The 24,046-nt window shown below is 36.8% G+C and overlaps 1 protein-coding gene across 4 annotated transcripts in view; it reads left to right on the plus strand.

The window, feature by feature from the left end:
- LOC106876002 (ectonucleoside triphosphate diphosphohydrolase 1) overlaps positions 1-24,046 on the plus strand; it is a 66,149-nt gene that overhangs the window by 21,812 nt on the left and 20,291 nt on the right. For 2 of the 4 annotated variants that reach the window (XM_089340856.1, XM_014924352.3), the window contains exons 2-6: positions 17,388-17,518; positions 19,356-19,473; positions 20,486-20,636; positions 21,647-21,818; positions 23,298-23,537. In XM_089340856.1, the coding sequence (XP_089196982.1) occupies positions 17,390-17,518; positions 19,356-19,473; positions 20,486-20,636; positions 21,647-21,818; positions 23,298-23,537 (810 nt within the window). In that variant the 5' untranslated portion in view covers positions 17,388-17,389. Of the gene's footprint in view, positions 1-7,992; positions 8,243-14,906; positions 15,060-17,387; positions 17,519-19,355; positions 19,474-20,485; positions 20,637-21,646; positions 21,819-23,297; positions 23,538-24,046 lie in introns of those variants that run through there. The other 2 variants (XM_014924355.3, XM_014924354.3) reach the window with 2 other exon arrangements.

Genomic DNA, 24,046 nt, shown 5'->3' on the forward strand with positions numbered 1-24,046 from the left:
CCGTTGCCAGTACCGCCTAACTGGCCTTCGTGCCGGTGGCACGTAAAAGCACCCGCTACACTCTCGGAGTGGTTGGCATTAGGAAGGGCATCCAGCTGTAGAATTGTTCAACCCATGCTAGCACAGAAAGCAGACGTTAAACGATGATGATGATGATATATATACAATGGGCTTCTTTCAGTTTCCGTCTACCAAATCCACTCACAGGGCTTTGGTTGGCCCAAGGTTATAGTAGAAGACACTTGCCCAAGGTGCCATGCAGTGGGACTGAACCCGGAATCATGTGGTTGTGAACCAAACTTCTTACCACACAGCCACTCTGGCACCTTATTTTAACATTTTTTTTTATACTATTCTTAATAATATTTAATTATAAAAACATGATACAATTTTTTTAAAACACCAAATGGCCGTGCGGTTCCAGTAGAGTTATATGGGAATCAAAGGAGTCCATAGGCCAAAAATAGTTGAGAACCACTGGTAAGAGTGGATATTCCAAGTCAACATTTTTTTGGTCTCTTTTTCAAATTGGCTAAAACTGAAAATTAAGAAGAAGAATTTGAACTGGACATTTAAAAGTAAATTGAAATTCAGTTTAAAAAATGTTTATATTTAAAAAAAAAAATTATTTATGAATTCAAATTTAAATTTCAGTTTTTTTTAATGAAATTCCAATATGAACTTGAATTTCAAAATTTTTTTCTACAATTTTTTTTTTTTCTAATTTGCATAATTCCACCTGAGCATTTTCAATTTATAAAAATATTTCCGTTTTATCGTCTGAATTTTTAACTAACTACAGTAAATAAATGAAAAGTAAAAAAAAAAAATACTTTTAATCGAAATTCACATCTTTAAATACTATAAAATATTTATCTGACTATCCTTGAAATGATTTTATATCACGTGGCTATTAATATCTTCATATCTTAATATCAATATTTTTAACAGATGTCATATAATGGAAACATAACAAGAAAATAAGTCTTTATCTTCTTTCTTCACATGCTTTAAGAAATTATTGTTTCTTATATTTAATTGTTTATGTTATGATTGTATTTACTTCATGTACCCAGACTTTGTGGACACCCTGTACAAAACAATGATTGACTTATGTTTACACTTTCATTAGCCTAATTTCAAATCTGTATCATGGTGCTTAGCATTCTGCTTATCTGGAAACCTCTTCAATATCAATGCATATAGACACACATAGCTCAGAGATCAGAGAGTCTTTCTAGGTTGCACAACTCTGGTACTATGGACATGTGATTAGAATGTCTTAGGAAAGAATCATCAGACAGATTCTTCAAGCCAAGTCTATGAGCAGGAGACCTAGGGACAAGTTCTATATTTAAGAGATGAGGAATTATTTACATTATTTACATTTGATGGATATTTGTCCTCATCTTGTTTGTTGTTAACACAACGTTTCGGCTGATATACCCTCCAGCCTTCGTCAGATGTCTTGGGGAAATTTTGAACCTGGGTTCTCATTCCTAACGATGTTACTATTATTATATTATTATTATTATTACTATTATTAATCAGGTCGCTGCCGTGAATCGAACTCGGAATCTTTGGGTTAGTAGCCCGCGCTCTTAACCACTACGATTCACGGCAGCGACCTGATTAATAATAGTAATAATAATAATAATATAATAATAGTAACATCGTTAGGAATGAGAACCCAGGTTCAAAATTTCCCCAAGACACCTGACGAAGGCTGGAGGGTATATCAGCCGAAACGTTGTGTTAACAACAAACAAGATGAGGACAAATATCCGTCAAATGTAAATAATGTAAATAATGTACCTAGGGACAAACCAACAATGAGTTGGTAGGATGATATCCATTATCTCAGTTGGTGTTGTTTAAGAATCCAGCTGGAATGTTTAATGACAGTTGCTTCTGATAGGACCCTAAGAAGTTGCCTGAGGACTCTAACTCCATGACTCTCCTAGAAATGATGAGTAAAGAAGATGAATAGATGGATGCACTAATGTAGTTAGGAGTGGGGGGTAAGGACAGTCCACCCCAGGTGGAACTTTTAAAGGGGCACCACTTTTGGGTCTGCTATAGGCAATATGTGTTTTTTGTGGGGTCTAGGGGTGGAAAACGGAAGGGCCACCCTGGGCAGCACTCACTCTAGCTATTCTAGTGGACGGACGGAGACATATGTGAATGGTTCACTGAAACCACTGTTTAAACTGGTAAAAATCTGGAATTGGGAAAAAAAATTAAAGATCAGTGTTAGATATAATCAGATCATAGAATGAAATTTAAAGTGTTTCATAAGATCTTTTGCATCGAGGACTGAGTAATTTGATGTTTTAAAAACTTTACCCTTTGTCATAGAGTAACAAAGAAACAAAATGGTTTTGAGCTTAATCCTGAAGACAGATCGTAAAATGACTGAATGATTTCATGTTTGAATAATTGGGGCCTCAGGAATACATTTCTATGATGTTGCCTTTGCATTGTACTCTTATACTCTTAAGCAAGGTGCATTTCTCTGAAAACAAATGACTTCTTCAATCTTATGTCAAGAAGTTTGCCTGAAACATTTCCGACTCCAAACAAACCACTTTAAAGAAACATATTGCAGTCATTTTTGGATGCAGTGCCAGAGAAAGATTCTAGTGAATATATCATGTAAACCAATTATGAGCCATTTCCCTTCCCTTACGAAACTTATACACTTGAGAAAGGAATGATGTTACAATGTTAATTTCTATTTATTATAATTCAGTTTTGTGTGGAGGCGCAATGGCCCAATGGTTAGGGCAGCGGACTCGCAGTCATAGGATCGCGGTTTTGATTCCCAGACCGGGTGTTGTGAGTGTTTATAGAGCGAAAATACCTAAAGCTCCACGAGGCTCCGGCAGGGGATGGTAGCAAACCCTGCTGTACTCTTTCACCACAACTTTCTCTCACTCTTACTTCCTGTTTCTGTTGTGCCTGTAATTCAAAGGGTCAGCCTTGTCACACTGCGTCACGCTGAATATCCCCGAGAACTACGTTAAGGGTACACGTGGCTGTGGAGTGCTCAGCCACTTCCACGTTGATTTCACGAGCAGGCTGTTCCGTTGATCGGATCAACTGGAACCCTCGACGTTGTAAGCGATGGAGTGCCAACTAACTAATTCAGTTTTGTGTCTTTGCAAGAAATCATGTTTTTACAAGAACTGCAGCATTAAAGCTGCTTCTGTCCATTTGAGCCTGTGACACACTTTTCATCTGTGGTTGCTAGCATTTCACTTCAGTTCAATTGCTAATATTTTTTCACATCCTAAGCAATTGAAAATGTATCATGTCCTTGTCATGTCCTATAGTTTTAAGACTATGTTTATATTTATAACCATCAGTGGACCCAGCTAGTATAGAGATAACATTCTAGAAACTTTGCTACAGTCAAAGTTCAATTATTCATATTTTTAGTACCAAATGTCCTCCAGACCAACTTTACATTCAGCACTAGTAATATTACTATCATGATTAATGTCATTATTGTTTAGCCCCAAGTCAACCCTGATTGAGCAAACCTATAATCAAATAAATTTAAGCTCTGATCGTCTCATTCAGATTTTGCTTAAAGTACTTCTAATCCAAAGCTACATTATCTTGAATATGTATGACTCATCTTTTTAAAGAGTATTATCAGGGATGTTCAGCTATTGTTTCTAGTAGGTCGTATGACCACTCAGAGGGCTTGTTCTTTGGTATGTTGCCAAAGTACAAATATTACTATCTCATCATCATCATCGTTTCACATCCGTTTTCCATGCTGGCATGGGTTGGACGGTTCAACTGTGGTCTGGGAAGCCAGGAGGCTGCACCAGGCCCCTGTTTCTACTGCTAGATGCCCTTCCTAATGCCAACCACTCCGAGAGTGTAGTAGGTGCGTTTTACATGGTACCAGCACCGGGGCCAGAGGAGCTGGCATCAACCATGATCAGATGGTGGCTTTTTACATGCCACCGGCAAGGAAGCCAGTCAAAGCGAAACTGGCATCGGCCACATTCAGATGGTACTTTTTACATGCTACCAGCATGGGGCTCACAACTACAATTTCCATTTGATTTGATTTTGATATTGCTGATGTTGATATACTTGACTCAATAGGTCTCCACAAGCATAGCATGTCACCCTATGATCCAAGGAACTTTAACTATAGTTAATACCTAACTGGACTCACACATATCTTTTTTTTCTCATAAGGATAAATATGAATCTCCTAGATCCTATTTTGCTTTTTCCTTTCTCAAGTCCTTTGTAACAAAATTTTGTTTATATTTCTTGCACTGAAGAGTACAGTGATATATAATTAATTTAATTTAATTTAATTTAATTAATTCAATTCAACCATGAATTTGCATGATTTTTTATATCTGTACGTAACGATCGTCTGCATGAATTAAAATTCTCTTATATATTTTAACACCTTCTCTTCTCCATTTTTATTAAAATTATTGAGTTTTATGGGTTTTCTTTCCATAAATTCACAATACATCATATACAAGTATATATATATATATATATATATATATATATATATATGTATATATAATAAGTAAGCAAAGTTCCTTCTTGAGTTATATAGACTCATAGCGCCGGTTTCCCAATTTGCATGGCATATAGATCCCTCACCTGGATGGGACACCAGTCCATCACAGATTACTCATTTTTGCCAGCTGAGTTGAAATGAAGTAGTGCGAAATGAAATGTTTTGCTCAAGAACACAACACATTGCCTGGTTCAGGAACTGAAACCACAGTCTTACATTCATGAATCCAACACCCTCACCACTAAGCCACATGCCTCCACACGCACGCACACACGTTCCTATATTCAATGTTGGGTTTTTCTCACTATGATTAGTTTAATAAACGAATAGATTCTCATACATGTTTGGAATATTTTTGTCTACCATTTACACAATAATGATCCCTTAGTAGCTGAACCAATGCGTTTCTCTATGAGTACTTAATGCCTTAACCCTTTCCTTACCAGCCCAGCTGAAACGGCTCTGACTCTGAATACAAATGTCTTGTCTTCATAAGTTTTGAATTAAAATCTTCCACCAAACCTTAGTCACAATTTATGTTCCTAACACTAGCTGAATGATAACAAAGTTATTTTACTAAATTATTTGTTATATTTAAAATAATTGAAAGAAACACAGAACATCTCAACAGAAATATGGTAACAAAAGGGTTAACAAATGATTAATTTAACCCTTTTGTTACCAACCCGGCTGAAACCACCTCTGGCTCTGTAGTACAAATGTCTTGTTTTCAAAAGTTCTGAATTAAAATCTTCCACCAAACCTTAGTCACAATTTATGTTCCTAACACTAGCTTAATGATAACTAAGTAATTTTACTAAATTCTTTGTTGTATTTAAAATTAATTGAAAGAAACACAGAGCATCTCAAAATAAATACAGTAACGAAAGGGTTAATAATGAACTTATCGTATATGGAACTCAGTGTACTACAGCTCATCTGAAAAAAATTGCCAAAAGTGCATGAACAGTACATAGGATAATGCACAGGAAGTGAACAGTTAATGAGTTGTTTAAGAAAAAAAGATGGGGACATCAGGTGTACTGTTGGTGAATTTCAGGAAGCATGGAAGTTTTGAAGGATGTAGTATCCTGACAGCTAACAATTGAAGCGGTTAGTTTATTCCATGCTTCAGTAATTCTAAGTGTGAATAACTAATGTTCATTACTGCATTTAGCATAATGAATAAAATAAATACAACCAATTTTTGTAGGAAGGAGTATAGTGAAATGAATAGATGTCAATATTTTATTGACTACAGCAAAGTTTGAACTCAGAATCTAGAGAGATGAAGTTAAATACTGTATGTTGCTTATAATCTTTTTCTGCTGAAACTGCAATCTTTTCTACTCTAGGCACAAGGCCTGAAATTTTTTGGGAGGAGGCCAGTCGATTAGATCGACCCCGTACGCAACTGGTACTTAATTTATCGACCTCGAAAGGATGAAAGGCAAAGTCAACCTCGGCGGAATTTGAACTCAGAATGTAAAGACAGACAAAATACTGCTAAGCATTTTGCCTGGTGTGCTAACATTTCTGCCAGCTCGCCGCCTTCTGCAATTTAATATTATAATAAACTGCTTGTTAACCACAACCACAGTAACAATTACAACATCAACAATAATAAGAAAAGATTGAAAACATAGATAAGTAAATAAGCCCTTTCTGCTGTGGGCCTACAATATTTTAGGGGAAGGGGTTAGTCATTTACATCAACCCCAACACTCAACTAATACTTATTCCATTGACCCCTGAAAGGATAAAAGATGATGTTGATCATGGCAGAATTTGAACTCAGAACATAGTGATGGACAATCATTTTTATATCTAATCATTCTATCTGATGTGCTAATGATTCTGCCAGCTTGCTGGCTTAGTTAAATAAAACCAAATATATACCAACCCTGTATATCTATCTATATATATAAAAATGAGAATGTGTGTCTGTCTGTCTGTCTGTCTGTGTGAATCCCTAAAACTCGAGAACTACGCAACCAATTTCATTCAAATTTTACACATGCCTTACTTAGGGTTCCAGTTGTGTTTTAGTCAAAAAAAATTATTAACTTCTTGCAGAGTTCGAGCACACAGCAACATAATATCTCCTCCACTATTTAAGTATTACATGTCAAAAGTGAAACAAAAACACTCATGTCAAATACTTTCACTTTAAAAATGAAACTATTCCACTAACTGAAACAATCACATTTCGATACTGTAGTGACAGATACTTTCACAGAGAGAGAAAGAGAGAGAGAGAGAGAGATGTATATGTATACATATACATGTATATGTACACCATTTCAATACTGTAATGACAGATACTTTCAGAGAGAAAGAGAGAGAGAGAGATGTATATGTATACATATAGATGTACACGTATATGTATATATATATATATAGATCTATACATACATGTATATGTATACATATGTGTAGATGTATATATATATAGATGTACATGTAATATGTACACATATATACATATATACATGCATACAGATATCTATACATATATACACCCATCACACACACATACACATGCACACAAACACACACATTAGTCATTTGTTTTCTTATCCAAAACTACGTCAAAAGTACTGAATGGATCTTTATGAAATTTGGAAATTATATTCTTTGCATAACGGCCATAACTCCCATGAAAATTCATATATTTTTGATGTTGATGAAATTTTAATCCGAACATAACAGATGAGCATTATTTAGAAAATGATGTCACACGTTATCGAGGCTACCATTCTTTCTGGATGTACAAAAGGGGATGACGTCTTTATTCCAAGAATTCCTCTTACTCCATCAGGAGCAGACATTCCTTTTACATTCAGAAGACTACAATTCCCCCTTCGTGTGACTTTTGCCATGTCCATAAACAAATATCAGGGTCAAACACTGTCTGTAGCTGGTCTTCTCTTGGAAGAGCCCTGCTTCTCACATGGACAACTGTATGTTGGCTGCTCAAGAGTGGGCAGCAACAAAAAACCTATTTGTATATGCTCCACAAGGGAAAACAAGGAACATAGTTTACAATGAGGTGTTATAATCACAACAGCAAGAAAGTATGTACATGATCACGTTCTTTTACGAAACTTCATTGACTTTCATATATTTATATTGATATACATATATATACGTGTGTTTGGGTGCGTGTGTGTATATACATCTCTATATATAAAGATGATGCATAGTCTAGACGGCGTTTTTAGATTTCATTATTCTCTTTAACCCGGGCAACGCCGGGTATTTCTGCTAGTAGATTATAAAGAATAAAGTGAAGTGTAATTTTGATGGTACTGTCGATGAAAATAGCCAGTGCACTTGTAGTGCTAAGTAACATCCTGGTTTCTGTTCATGTATGTGCTTATGTACATGTGATGCATTTAATTTTGCTTAATCATACCAAGAGGTTGTTGAAAAAATGGGATGGAGAGGAAGTTATAAAAATTTGAGAAGCACTACTGTAAGTGGTTACTAAACCAGCTGAAAAGAGGAACTAGCAGCCAAGTTCTCGAATCACAACACTATTATCTGCAGAGGCAGAAGGACGTATTAACCCTTTTCTTACCATATTTGTTCTGAGATTTGGTGGAAGATTTTAATTCAGAACTTTTGGAAACAAGACATTTGAACTACAGAACCAGAGGCAGTTTCAGCCAGGTTGGTATCAAGATGGTGAAATTAATCATTTGTTAACCCTTTTCTTACCATATTTCTCTTGAGATGCTTTGTGTTTCTTTCAATTATTTTAAATATAACAAAGAATTTAGTAAAATAACTTAGTTAGCATTCAGCTAATGTTAGGAACATAAATTGTGACTAAAGTTTGGTGGAAGATTTTAATTCAAAACTTATTAAAACAAGGCATTTGTACTCCAGAGCCAGAGCTGGTTTCAGCTGGGTTGGCATCAAAAGGGTTAAACAAAATAAATCAACATGTACAGTGTCCAATAGATTTTCAGAAACTGTCACAAGTGGAACACTTGTGATCATAGGTCTTCTCAATCAAGGCTGACTCGGGGCTAAACAACAACTTAAATTTTATTTACAAAGACTGAATTACAATTTAATTACAAGGAAACAAAGACAAAAGAAAAAAAGGGGACATTAAGCAGCAGATGGGGGAAGGAAGTACACCCCAGAACAAATGGCGTGTTCAGCCATGCCTTGTGAACATGACTGCGATTGAGAATGACCGGTGACACTTGCTGTGGCAGTCACCCCACTTCATCATCATCATCATCATCATCATCATTTAACGTCCGCTTTCCATGCTAGAATGGGTTGGACGATTTGACTGAGGACTGGTGAACCAGATGGCTGCACCAGCCTCCAATCTGAATTGGCAGAGTTTCTACAGCTGGATGACCTTCCTAACGCCAACCATTCCGAGAGTGTAGTTGGTGCTTTTATGTGCTACCCGCACAAAGGCCAGTCAGGCGGTACTGGCAACGGCCACGCTCAAAATGGTGTCTTTTACGTGCCACCTGAACGGGAGCCAGTCCAGCGGCACTGGCAACGATCTCGCTCGAATGTCCTTACACGTGCCACCGGCACAAGTGCCAGGGCACCGGTGCTATCACGCTTTCACTTGCCTCAAAATGTCTTCGCAAGCTGAATTTCTGTTTCCAATGAAGGAGACGACGTTGGCATGGGTGCCATCCGTCGAATTAGTTCGATTTCACTTACCTCGACAGGTCTTCGCAAGCGGAGTTTAGTGTCCAATGTAGGAAGGTACGCATCCTGGCAGAGGCCTTGGATTTGGGAGTTAAAATATTGTTTCTAATGTAGATATAAGGCCAGCAATTTAAGAAGGAAAAAAGTCAGTCGATTACATCACCCCACCACCAGTTCTTGGTTGGTATTTTTGTTTACCAATCTATCTAATCCTTCGGTACCTTTAGCAGAGCCTTTTCTGATGCCAGGTCTCTGGTGTGATCAGTCTTGGACACTCTGAGAAAAGGGCTTGACCATTGACTTTCCTCTTTTGATGAAATTAATTTTAAAATGCCGCACGGGCACAGAGGTGACTGTGTGGTAAAGAAGTTTGCTTCACAACCACGATTTCCCATGTTCAGTCTCATTGCATTGCACCTTAGGCAAGTGTCTCCTACTATAGTTTCAAGTTCGTGATTGGATTTGGTAGACGGAAACTAAAAGAAGCTTGTATATATGTATATATATTCTATGCATGTGTGTCTTTGTGTGTCTGCGTTTGTCCCCCACCACTACTTGACAATTGGTGTTGGTACATTTATGTCCCTGTAACTTGGCAGGTGTTGGTACATTTATGTCCCTGTAACTTGGCAGTTCTGCAATAGACATCAATGGAATAAATATCAGGCTTTAAAAATAAAAATTGACTGGGATCAATTCATTCGATTAAAATTCCTCAAGGCAGTGCCCCAACATGGCCACCGCCTAATGACTGAAACATCCTAAGTTATCTCATCCAAACCCTAATTACTCTGATCCCTTTTTCTTGTTCATGTTTCCTTTGCAAGCAACAATTTGCAGAATTCCTTGTCTTCTGTTGTATAATGTGGTTTTCACTTTGATAGGTTGACTTGGTGATGCTTCCACTACCCATCCATCCGTCACCCTACCCACCACCATCAAAATAACATTGTTGAAATCGTAGTCACGGCAGATACTGGTGTCACGTAATGGCACCCATGCTGTTGGCACGTAAAAGCACCTATTGCCTTCTCAGAGTGGTTGGCATTAGGAAAGACATCCAGCCATAGAAACCAAATCACATTAGAGTTTGGTGCAGCCCATCAGCTTACCAGTCATGGTCAAACCGTACAACCCATGCCAGCATGGACAACGATGATGATGATGATGACGACGATGATGATTGTAGCACAACCATTAACCGAATGAAGAAAAAAATCCCTCTATTTCAACTCCTTTTCCTACTAGGCAATTACGATTCTACTTTATTCAGTTATATATTAATTAACTATGAAAAATAGTTTTACAGATTCACAAAGTTACGAAACAACTTTTTTTTTTCTTTTTAAATTATAAAAATAAATAAATAAATTTACAGTCTGCCAACATTCGAAAGAAGCATTGGAGACAACTCGTATAAAGAACATTGCAAGGGACATGACTCTTACAGATATTTTATTTTTCCTTCGAATTTTATATGTATTAATCTGTCTTTCAATATGTAACTTAGCTATTGGCTCTCCGTCGGTTACGACGACGAGTTGATTCCATGTTGTTTCGATTAATGGAACAGCCTGTTCGTGAAATTAGCCTTCAAGTGACTGAGCACTCCACAGACAAGCGTAAGTCTCAGAGATTCAACGTCACGTAGAACGTAATAAGGCTGGCCGTTTGAATTACAGGTACAACTCATTATTACCAGCTCAGTAGACTGAATTAACTAAAAATAAAGTGACTTGCTGAAGAACTATATATACATATATATATGTATATATATATATATATATATATATATATATATATATATATATAGATAGATAGATAGATAGATAGATAGATAGATATAGGGCAGGGAATTGTCAATTAATTAATAAATTATATATATATATATATATATTATGGAGATGTACTTGCATAGCAAGTGACCTGATATGAGATCGTGTGCTGGAACGAAAACAATTGCAGCGTGGAAGGTGTTTATAAGCCGTTTAAAATAACACACAAAATCCGTTAGATTCACGTCAACATTTAAATTTAATCTGTCAAAATATTTTCGTCGCTTTGAGACTGCGACCTGTTCGCTGACAAAATTCTGTGCTGCACAGAATTTTGTCAGCGAACAGGTCGCAGTTTCAAAGCGACGAAAATATTTTGACAGATTAAATTTAAATGTTGACGTGAATCTAACGGATTTTGTGTGTTATTTTAAACAGCTTATAAACACCTTCCATGCTGCAATTATATATATATATATATATATATAGGCGTAGGTATGGCTGTGTGGTAAGTAGCTTGCTTACCAACCACATGGTTCTGGGTTCAGTCCCACTGCGTGGCACCTTGGGTAAGTGTCTTCTTTTTATAACCTCAGGCCAACCAAAGCCTTGTGAGTGGATTTGGTAGACGGAGACTGAAAGAAGCCCGTCGTATATATATATATGTATATATATATATATATATATGTATGTTTGTGTGTCTGTGTTTGTCCTGCCAACATCGCTTGACAACTGATGCTGGTGTGTTTACATCCCAGTTAGTTAGCGGTTTGGCAAAAGGAGACTGATAGAATAAGTACTAGGCTTACAAAGAATAAGTCCTGGGGTCGATTTGCTCGACTAAAGGCAGTGCTCCAGCATGGCCACAGCCAAACGACTGAAACAAATAAACGAATATATATTTATATATATTGTTGTACTTGGGGATGGTCATATTGCCAGTTTAGCCAATAAAAACACACGCACTGTATATTTGGTTTTAATTTGCTTCAGCTTTATATTACATTAATCTTAATCTTATTTCAGCCAGAGTTCTTTCGTCACACTTCTGTGACCTCATCAGTGGTCCTTTGTTTCCTTCCTTCTTATGTGTGTCTCACCTTGCTAACTATCAGCCATTTTGTATTTTGTATTCCTATTGTATGTGTCTACGCATGCGTGTCCTTCAATGTGTCGTGTCTTTTGTAAGTGCATGTGTGTATGGGGAGTGTCTGTATCACCTATATTCTCTGTTAATACGTGTTCGTTTGTATTTGTTTTATTTATTTATTTGTTCATGTGTGTGTGTATGTGTTTTTTTTTTTTTTTTTTTTTTTTGTGTTTAATTAAATTTTGTTAACGTATGTGGTATTTAATTCCATTTGTTTATTTATGTATTGTATTATACTTTGTTCATATTATTATTGGTTTATGGGTAACATGTTGTCACATGTTGTGGTTTGTGGTTTGTTAGTGGTGTGTGTTAGTGTTCCATTCTAGTTTGCTATTCAGGCTAGGTTTCTCTTCTATTATGTGTGTAGCTTCAGTAATTTGTCTAAGTGCTGCATCACTGCTATGTGTAGATAAGATTTTAATTTCTATGTTGTTGGTTGAGCCTCTATGTTCTTGCTCAGCGTGCTGGTACAGAACTGATGAGTTCTTCCCTTCCTTAAGTTCCCTCCAATGTTCGTTTGCCTGCTCCCCTATGCTCCTTGCTGTTTCGCCTACATATGTCATTGTCTTATTTCTGCATCGTCCCTCTGTACATCTTATACTATAGACCACATTTTTGGTTTTGCAGTTCGTTTGTTGGCTAAATCTACATACGATACAGTTCCTATCAGTGCAGGGGGTTCTACTGAAAGGGTATGTTCTACTGATAAGGGATTTAATAGGGTTGCCTGGCCTTTCAACAACCTTAATTCTTAGCTTAAGTTTGTCTAGGGCCCTTCTAAAGCGGTACGCCAGTTCGCCTCTAGGGGTGGTGTCGACGAACATGACGCTCTGGTACTTGTGGCTATCGTACCATGAGCTTGCCTTCCCTATTTTCTTCTTAGTCCTTTCTATGGTGTTCCATGATTTGCTCCTATAGAGTGGGCAAATCCCATTCCTATCGTTGCGTTTGATTGTTTCAAACTTCTTCATAGCTCCTTTGTATACCCTGATCCTTTCTTTATGGTTGTAACCTGAGAACTGCATGCGGTGGACGAAATGTTGTATATGTCTCTTTAATTCTGTAGGGTCGCACATGCAGGAGACATTTCGCATTACTCTGACGAGGTCTGCCATCAATATGTTGAATTTGGCATTGTCCGCAATAGCCGAGTTCCGGTGGATCAGGTATTTGGAGGCCATAGGTTTTGTATAGTGTGAATGGAGGATTCTGGTTTTATTGTTCTTAGTTTCTAGCCAGAGTTCAGTATCTAATACAGGTAATCTATGGTTAGGGTGTTTAGTAGGGTAGTCTATCGTAACTTTAATACTCTGGTGGATGGAGTTAGCTATTTGCTGGATGCTCTCCATAGTCTTAGTTTCTATTTCTATTTCAGGGGTACTCTCTTGTGGGGGTGTCTTTACCACTAAGTTGATATCATCGAAATAAGATTAAGATTAATGTAATATAAAGCTGAAGCAAATTAACACCAAATATACAGTGCGTGTGTTTTTATTGGCTAAATTGGCAATATGACCATCCCCAAGTACAACAACATCTGTTTCAACACACGATTTCACATCAAAAATCTTGCAAAACAAATATGTATTTATATATATATATATATATACCATTATCATCATAATTTAACGTGTTTTCTATGCTGGCATGTGTCGGATGGCTTGACAGGAACTGGCAAGGCCAGGGGCCACACCAGGTCCCATAGTCTGTTTTGGCGTGGCTTCTACTGTTGGATGCCCTTTCTTTTTTTTATATTTTTTAAGTTAGGTATTTATTCTATCTCTTTTGCCGAATGACTAAGTTACAGGTAGGTGGGATGAAATCAAACACACACACACACACACACACAAACACACCCATAAATATGCATATACAACTTCCACAGAGTTTCCATCAACCGAATTCACTCACAAGGCTTTGGTCCAATGGACATACTTGCCCAAGGTGTCATGTTGGGGAACTGAACCTGGAAGTAAGAGGTTACAAAATAGACTCCATACCCGCACAAGTACACTTGCAGTTATCTATATCTTTTATATTTACACGTTTCAGTCATTAGAGTATGACCATGCTGGAGTACCACATCGCTCGACAACCGATGGTGGTGTTTACGTCCCCGTAACTTAGCGGTTCGGCAAAAAGAGAATAAGTACTAGGCTTACAAAGAATAAGTCCTGGGGTCGATTTGCTCAACTAAAGGCGGTGCTCCAGCATGGCCATGGTCAAATGACTGAAACAAGTAAAAGAATAAAAGAATTTATGTGTGTGTGTCTGTGTGTGGCCTGTGCTAGGGACATGTAAAAGGCTTCCTATACACTTTTGGAGTGGTTGGCATTAGGAAGGGCATTCAACTATAGAAACCAAGCGCCAAATCAGACTGGAACCTGGTGTAGCTTTCTGGCTTACAAGTCCTGGTCATCGTCATCATCATCGTTTAACGTCTGCTTTCCATGCTAGCATGGGTTGGACGATTTGACTGAGGACTGGTGAACCGGATGGCTGCCCCAGACTCCAATCAAAGTGTTTAAAATATGCCAGCAAGGAAAACGGATGCTAAATAATGATCGTGATGATATATATATACATATATATATATATATATATATATATATATATATATATATATACATATATCTATGTGTGTGTCTGTGTGTGCGTAATAGATTAGAGAATAACAGGAAGCGGGTTGTTTGTATTTTTTTTTTAATTTCAAAACAAACAAAATACTAAAAACTGGCCTCCTATTATTGTATCATATTCTATGAGCATTTCATTCTACTTAACTGCACCAAACAGTGTGCAGCTTCCTCAACCAGATCACATGCCAGAGGGACTTTAATGTGAACACTTTGCAGAGCTACGACGTCATACGGTAAATTATTGTGCACCTAGCACATCAGCTTCCACTTGTATGTGTGTGTGTGTGTGTGTATGTATGTGTATATATATAAATATATTTATACACACATATATATACATATATACTCTTTTACTCTTTTACTTGTGTCAGTCATTTGATTGTGGCCATGCTGGAGCACCACTTTTAGTTGAGCAAATCGACCCCAGGACTTATTCTTTGTAAGACTAGTACTTATTCTATTGGTCTCTTTTGCCGAACCGCTAAGTTACGGGGACTTAAACACACCAGCATCGGTTGACAAGCGATGTTGAGGGACAAACACAGACACACAAACATACACAAGCACACACATATATATATATATATATATTTTTTTTTTTATATATATACGTCAGGCTTCTTTCAGTTTCCGTCTACCAAATCCACTCACAAGGCTTTGGTTGGCCCGAGGCTATAGTAGAAGACACTTGCCCAAGATGCCATGCAGTGGGACTGAACCCGGGGCCATGTGGTTCGTAAGCAAGCTACTTACCACACAGCTGTAGAAACTCTGCCAAATTAGATTGGGGCCTGGTGTTGCCATCCGGTTTCACCAGTCCTCAGTCAAATCGTCCAACCCATGCTAGCATGGAAAGCGGACGTTAAACGATGATGATGATGAGATATATAAATATATATATATATATATATATATATATATATATATATATATGTATATATATATATATATATATATATACACACAAGGTAATTCAAAAGTCACCATACATAACAATTTATTTTTTTATAAGAGAGTTTTTTTTATTTAACTATTTCTTATAAAAATAAATTTTTCTTATGTATAGTGACTTTTGAATCACCCTGTGTATATATATATATATATATATACACACTCACATACATATATATATATCAAAATATTCCATTTCTTTATTCTTGATCCACTTAATTCTCCTTCCCTCTCCTCTTTGTTTCCTTTTCTTTTCCTTCTTTTTATTATACGCATATGTGTATGTGTGTATATGTATATATGTATGAATATATGTGAATGAATACATGTGTATGTGTGTGTCTGGGTTTCTCTGTGTGTATGTATGTGCAAGATCTCATGTTCTTGTGTCTGTGTTGGTGTATGTGTGTATATGTATATGTGGGTGTATGCATCTCTATGTGCTTATGTATGGATATATATATATGTGTGTGTGTGCTTGTATGTATGTGTAGGTGTTAGTATTTGTATATGTGCATGCGTGTAATTAAGCACTCCCTATTTAAGTAGGGAATAAACGCTAAATTACCAGAAAAGCCATTTCTTTTCCGGTTTTTTCTTTTTGTGGAAATATATATATCTATTCATATATATATTCTTTTTATTTTTTACTTGTTTCGGTCATTTTGACTGTGGCCATGCTGGAGCACCGCCTTTAGTCGAACAAATTATTCTTTGTAAGCCTAGTACTTATTCTATCGGTCTCTTTTGCCGAACCGCTAAGTTACGAAGACATAAACGCACCAGCATCAGTTGTCAAGTGATGTTGGTGGGGACAAACACAGACACACAAACATATACACACACATACATACACACATATATATATACAGTTTCTATCTACCAAATCCACTCACAAGGCTTTGGTTGGCTCGAGGCTATAGTAGAAGACGCTTGCCCAAGATGCCACGCAGTGGGACTGAACCCAGGACCATGTTGTTGGTAAGCAAGCTACTTACCACACAGCCATACTAAATAATCAAAGAGTGTTACTCTTTCCCCGAAATAACACAGAACAGTTCAATTTATTGAGCAAATATCAAAGTTCATGGAGGGAGGGAAGACATTCAAATTGGAAATAGAATCAAATATATACATATATATTTTTTATTATAAACCCAATGTTGGTGATCACAATACATATATTGTGATCAGATAAAATATATTAATTACAGGAAATTACATCAGATAAAATATATTAAATTAAAATCATGAGTTGATGAGATGTTTAAAAGATTTACATTCGTCCTCGTATGAAGTAAAATTAAATAGTGTAAGGTGAAACTTCAAACAGCCATAATGCACTGATACCTGAACATCCTTGTTACTTATTTGCTTTATATATGTACACACACACACACACACACATATATATATATACATGCACACACACACATGCATGCACACATATATATTGATATACAGGAGGCTTCTATACAATTTCACTTGCAAGTTGCTTAGCAGGGGAACAACACCAAAAATTTATGTGATTACAAAATGATATCTGCATACAAACTGCCCTGCCACTCTACACATCCTGACAAGTCTGCTTTCTCTATGTATACTTTTAGATATGGGTTGCTGTGGGTCAAATGGACACTGCAAACGATGGTGGTATTTTGTAATTGTCAGTTTTATTATTGGAGCAGTTGGTCTCATAACTGTCAGTATAATTTGGCAAGAAGGAAAATCACATATTAAAGTAAGTATTAATTAATTAATTATCTTTAATCTGTCATTTGTTTCAGTCATTGGACATCATTTCGAAGAATTTTTAGTCAAATGAATTCACTCCCAGTACTTTTTGTTTTTAAGCCTGATGCCTATTTCATCAGTCAGTTTTGCTGAACCATTAAGTTACAGGGAATGTAAACACACAAACACCTATGGTCAAGTGGCAGGCAGGAAAAACACAGACACAAAGACACTCACACATTGATATATATATATGTGTGTGTGTGTGTATATATATATATATATATATATATATATATATATATATATATATATATATATATATATATATATATATATATATATATATATATATATATATATATATATATATATATATAGTGGAGGCGCATGGCCTAGTGGTTAGGGTGTCAGCATCATGATCATAAGACTGTGGTTTCGATTCCTGGACCAGGCGACGCGTTGTGTTCTTGAGCAAAGCACTTCATTTCACGTTGCTCCAGTCCACTCAGCTGGCAAAAATGAGTAACGCTGCGATGGACTGGTGTCCCATCCAGCTGGGGAACGCATACGCCATTGAAACCGGGAAACCGGGCCCATGAGCCTGGCTAGGCTTTAAAAGGGCGCATTTGATTTGATATATATATATATATATATATTTGATATATATATATATATATATATATATGTATATATATATATATATATATATATACCAAATCCACCTGCAAGCCTTTGGTCAGCCTGTGGCGAGACTGAACCCAGAACCAAGAGGTTAGGAAGCAAGCTTCTTAGTTTACAACCATGCCTGTTTCTTCATACAATTTCTCATATGAGAAAGATGGCGTGAGACTCTATTAGATGCTGAATAAAAAATATAACTTATTGAGTAAAAATATTATTTTTAATTATTATTTTGTTTATAATAACATTGTTTCCTGAACTTCAAGAAATATGACTTTTAATTTGAGGTAAAATGGGTATTTGATTAAAATTCTCAACTATCGGACACAAAGTCGATATATATATTGGATCATCCGATAAATAATGTGGGTTTTTTTATACTTCTTTTATTTTTCAAAATTATGGTAAACAAAGTTTTTCTTAAAATCTAAAATATACTCTCCTTCATTTTCTACAATGCTCTTCCATCTATCTGGTATATTTGCAAGGCCCCTCTTCCAAAATTTATTTGTCTGTGATGAAAAATATTCCTCCAGTACTGTTCTGACCTCGACTACAGAATTTATATTTTTCTGTCCAAATGATTTTGAAGACTGTTGGATAAACGATAATCAGATGATGCAATGTCCAGTAAATATGTTAGGTGAAGCATCGTTTCCCCTTCAAACTGTTCCAGCCTTTGGAATGTCATCTTCGCTGTATGTGGCCGAGCATTATCCTGATGGAAGAACACCTTTTGTCTTGAAACCAAAGATGGTCATTTTTCTTCTAGCACTGGTGTCGATGAATGGTTGAATGACCAAATCCAAGCTTCTCTGCTAGTTCCTCAACGCGTCGCCGGGAATCGAACTCCCGACCTTACGATCATGAGCCGCCCTAACCACTAAGCTTCGCTATATATATGTAGGGAGGTAGGGAGGTAGGTAGTTAGGTATATCGGTGTGTGTATGTGTGCGTGTATATGCACTAGTAGGAAACACTGAGCAGATATCGTGTTTTTATGCCTTTTACCAGAAGACTGTTCTATTTGTTGGATTAACTGCAACCCTCATCATTGTAGCTGACAGTGTGCTAGTTTTTTGGGTTTTTATATATTTATGCAGCATATCCATTACCATACTGACGTATTTATTTCACTTTAATACACTTCCATATTTCAGTACAGTCTGGTCTTTGATGCTGGTTCAAGCCATACTGAAATTTTTATCTTCACTTGGGAAGGGTCCAAAACCAATGGCACCGCAGTTGTTCGACAAACGAATCACTTGAGGACAAAGGGTAAGTTACATACCTCACAAGTTTTCTTTTTTACATGTTTTATAACTTAAAATCAAACCAACTAAAATAGCTTTTATTTGTAATAAGTGGGACAGTGAATATGACTAAGTACTCATGAAGATTGCTTATAGTATTTCTCACAGATCTGATTTCAACTAATATTGCGGTCGCCTACATATATAGATATATATATCAGGCGCAGGAGTGGCTGTGTGGTAAGTAGCTTGCTTACCAACCACATGGTTCCGGTTTCAGTCCCACTGTGTGGGACCTTCAGCAAGTGTCTTCTACTATAGCCTCGGGCCAACCAAAGCCTTGTGAGTGGATTTGATAGATGGAAACTGAAAGAAACAGCCTGTCGTATATATATATGTGTTTGTGTGTCTGTGTTTGTCTCCCCACTATCGCTTGACAACCGATGCTGGTGTGTTTACGTCCCCGTAATTTTGCGGTTCGGCAAAAGAGCCTGATAGAATGAGTACTAGGCTTACAAAGAATAAGTCCTGGGAGTTGATTTGCTCGACTAAAGGCGGTGCTCCAGCATGGCCACAGTCAAATGACTTAAACAAGTAAAAGAGTATATATATATATATATATATATATTATATAATCAAAGATATTCCACTGGTTTAATCCACATCATATAAGTCATTGGTATATGTTTAGGATTATTGAAATTTTAATATTGAGGGAAAACAAGGAGAAAAAAATGGAGAATAAATGGATATAATTACTGATTTTTTTGCATGTTACAAAAAGGTGTTTTTTTTGGTGGGGGTGACATTCAGTGTGCATACTCGACGGTGTAAGTACCTTGAGAGAAAAGTTGGACCTAAGAAGCATCAGTTGTGGTGTGCAAGAGAGACGATTGCGCTGGTATGGACATGTGGTAAGAATGGATGAGGTTAGCTGTGTGTGGTGGTGGTGGTGATGTTGATGGTGGTGGTGGTGGTGGTGGTGGTGGTGGTGGTGGTGATTATATTAACCAAGTAATATTTTTGTCTCTCTTCAGCCAAAGGTATACACCATTTCAGTGCCGATCCTAGTCTTGCAGGCGAATCTATGAAACCTTATTTAGACTTTGCTCGTAAACATGTTCCAGAATCCAAAACTTCTACAACAGCTGTTTATTTAGGGGCCACAGCTGGAATGAGAATATTAAGGTAAGTTCCATATTCTGTTGCTCCATCTTTGTTCATCAATAAATCCCTCGTTCTGAGACAATATCTAAATCGTATGAACTTTTTTTAGTTTCGGTGAGGATTTGAGAAATTACAACTTTTTTCTTGTATATTTATCTTTTATTTTCTTTATCTTTTGTTTGTTTCAGTCATTAGACTGTGGCCATGCTGGGGCACCACTTTGAAGGATTTTAGTCGGACAAATCGACCCCAGGATTTATTTCTCTTTAAAACTTGGTACTTAGTCTATTGGTCTTTTTTGCTAAACTGCTGAGTTACAGGGATGTAAACACACCAACACTGGTTGTCAAGAGGTGATGAAGGACAAACACACACACACACACACACACATACGGCAAGCTTCTTTCAGTTTCCAACTACCAAATCCACTCACAAAGCTGTGGTCAGCCTGAGGCTGCTGTAGTAGAAGTTTGGCAATTGGTCTGTTCAACTAAAACCCTTCAGTGGGGTTTCCCTGCAGGGTCACAGGCCAATGACTGAAACAAGTAAAAAAAATAATAAGAGATAAAAAAATGAAAAAAAAAACTTCAAATTAAAAATAATGTCCTGCACCAATCTAAAGAACAATGACTTTCCTGTTGTCGTTATTTCTAGTTCGTTGTCTTCTACTTCAGTTTCAAAAGTCTCTCAAACCTGCTGGTTCATTAGGCCTGAGTTTAATTTGTGATATTAACTGTATATATTTATAAATATGTCTGTATATATTTATAAATATGTGTGTGTGTGTATCTGTGTTTGTCACCCACCACTGCATGACAACCAATGTTGGTGTGTTTACATCCCTGTAACCTAGCTGTTCAGCAAAACAGACCAATAGAATAAATACCAGTTGAGCACTGGGGTTAATGTAATTGACTTACCCACTTCACTCAAAATTTCTGGCCTTTTGCCAAAATTTTAAGCCAACAATTAGATCTTGTATATTGCTCTTCAAAACTTCCATAACTGAATATAATTTCTTGTGTTTTCAGTATGACCAACAAAAGTGCTTCTGATGCTATTTTAGCCTCTATTAGAGACGTTTTCAAAAGCTCTAAATTTCTGTTTGTGAAACCAGAGCATCAAGTTCGAATTCTTAATGGTTCAGAAGAAGGAATATTTTCTTGGATTACAGCAAACTATTTGAAGGGATACCTTGGTCTTGTAAGTTTATTAAAGACAATAATTTGTAACTTTAATTTCTATTATTGTTATTATAGTTGTTGCCATTATTTTCTGGTTGATCTGCATTTTATTTCATCTTCTGACTGGTCTTCAACCAGAGACCTAAGGCACATGTATATTAGATGGAAAGAAACTTCCTGAGAAGGTGGGCAGTTGATGTCAACACAATTGTTTGAGCCTCATAGATTGTTGGTTTCCCTGGGACATGGTCATATGAGCTTCTTTTGCACCCCTTTAGTTCAAGAAGGAGGATGTTGTTTTGATCAAGAAATTAGTACATCCTTTCAGTGAGGATAGAAGTGAGAGAGCAGTGCATGCCATCAAAGTGACACTGGAGTACAAATATATGAAGTCCAATATACCCATCATGACTACCCTTCTGATAAGGATACACCAGGCACATGCATCACAACCATATGTGCACGACATAGTAGTCTACTATCAAGATAAATAACACAATACCTTGTATGTAGGGCCTTCTTAGAATTTTCTTTGGGTCAAGTAGCCCATCTCACTCAAAAGGTCCCTGTTGTTTAAGGATGATGAATGAAACACCCCAAAGAATCCCTCTCAACACATGAATATGTTGCTCCTCAACTATTCCTGCTCTTGGTCAGAGACACATATCATCAACCACTAAGGGAGACGCTCAAGTGGTTGCGATCAAACAACTGACAAGCAAATCTGCAGTACAGAGTAGAATATTGACTGTAGCCCATCTTTTATACCAAGACAAAACATGTACAAGTTCAGAAGCCATTAGAGTCACTGTCTGGTATTGCATCAGGGTATTTATCATCATCATCATCATCATCATTATTATTATCCTTTTTGGTAGACAAGATTGAAAGGGCCTCTGCTTTGGCCAAGCCCTCATCAACTTTTCACACTTCACTTAAAAAAAAAGGTAGATAGAGAGGGAAATACTGTCTCCCAGAAAATTTGTTGAAGGCTGTATGAGAGTGGAGGGAGGTAGATGCAGTGCATGAAGAGTGTGAGAGATATATGATTGTGGAGAGGGTGAGATAAATTTATGGCATAGAAGAGTGATCAGTGTAAAAATGTGGTGGAGAGGATAATATGAAGAATGAAGGATGGATATCAAGTGAAATTATTCCAGGCAATGAGAAAGGTAAGTGCAAAAGCTGGTGAAGAATACAGTTGTGTTTACATTTAATCACATCTGCAGAATACTGCAGTTAGAGAGATGATGGGTGATGGGGATGGCTTGAGGAAGAAGTTGATGGTTTGAAAGGATGACAATGATGATGATGACATTGGTGGTGATGACAACAATGATGGTGATGCGTTGTATACTTGTCTTATTCATTTCATAAAAAATACAATTTTCATATAAAAATTAAATATAATTTTGTAGATATATATATATATATATATATATATATATATATATGGAAAAAATATTCTTAACACAGAATTATTTGTTGTCTCTTGCAGAAATTTCATTCACCGATACCATATTTGTTGGACAAATCAGCGCCATTGACATATGGAGCTCTTGATATGGGAGGTGCATCCACACAGATAGCTTTTGTGCCAGCAGATGATGTTAAAATGCCTGCAAATAACTCCCTTTCATTTCAACTGTATGGTCATCCCTTGACCGTGTATGCTCATAGTTATCTCTGCTACGGTATTGACCAGACAATACTCAGATACAAAGCACACTTAGTATTGGTAAGTATCTCAAGTACCTTAATAGTTTTCTGTGGTAACTTAATGCTTATGAAACACAATGTTTATGTATTTCAATTAACTTTGGAAACCATCATGATTTTTTTTTATTTGTCATATAACTAGATATTTCATTCATTATTGAACTGGTGTTAGGATCACAAAAGTTCTTACCTGAAATCATGATAAAGTATTTTATTCATTTCAGTAATTAGACTGTGGCCATGCTAGAGGAGTGCCTTGACATGTTAATCCAATCAAATCGATCCTAGTGGTGCGACGTAAAAAGTGCTGGTGTTGGTGCCACCTAAAAAGCACTGAGGCTGGTGCCACAAAAAAGGCTCCCAGTACACTCTGCAAAGTGACTGGTGTTAGAAAAGGCACCCACCTGTAGAAACCATGCCAAAGCAGAAAATGGACCATGGTGCAGCTCTTGGCCTTGCCAGATTTTGTCAAACCATCCAACCCATGCCAGCATGGAAAACATACATTAAATGATGATGATGATTCTG

This window comes from Octopus bimaculoides, chromosome 2 (assembly GCF_046866305.1).
Source record: "Octopus bimaculoides isolate indiv1 chromosome 2, ASM4686630v1, whole genome shotgun sequence".
Taxonomy (NCBI): Eukaryota; Metazoa; Mollusca; class Cephalopoda; order Octopoda; family Octopodidae; genus Octopus; species Octopus bimaculoides.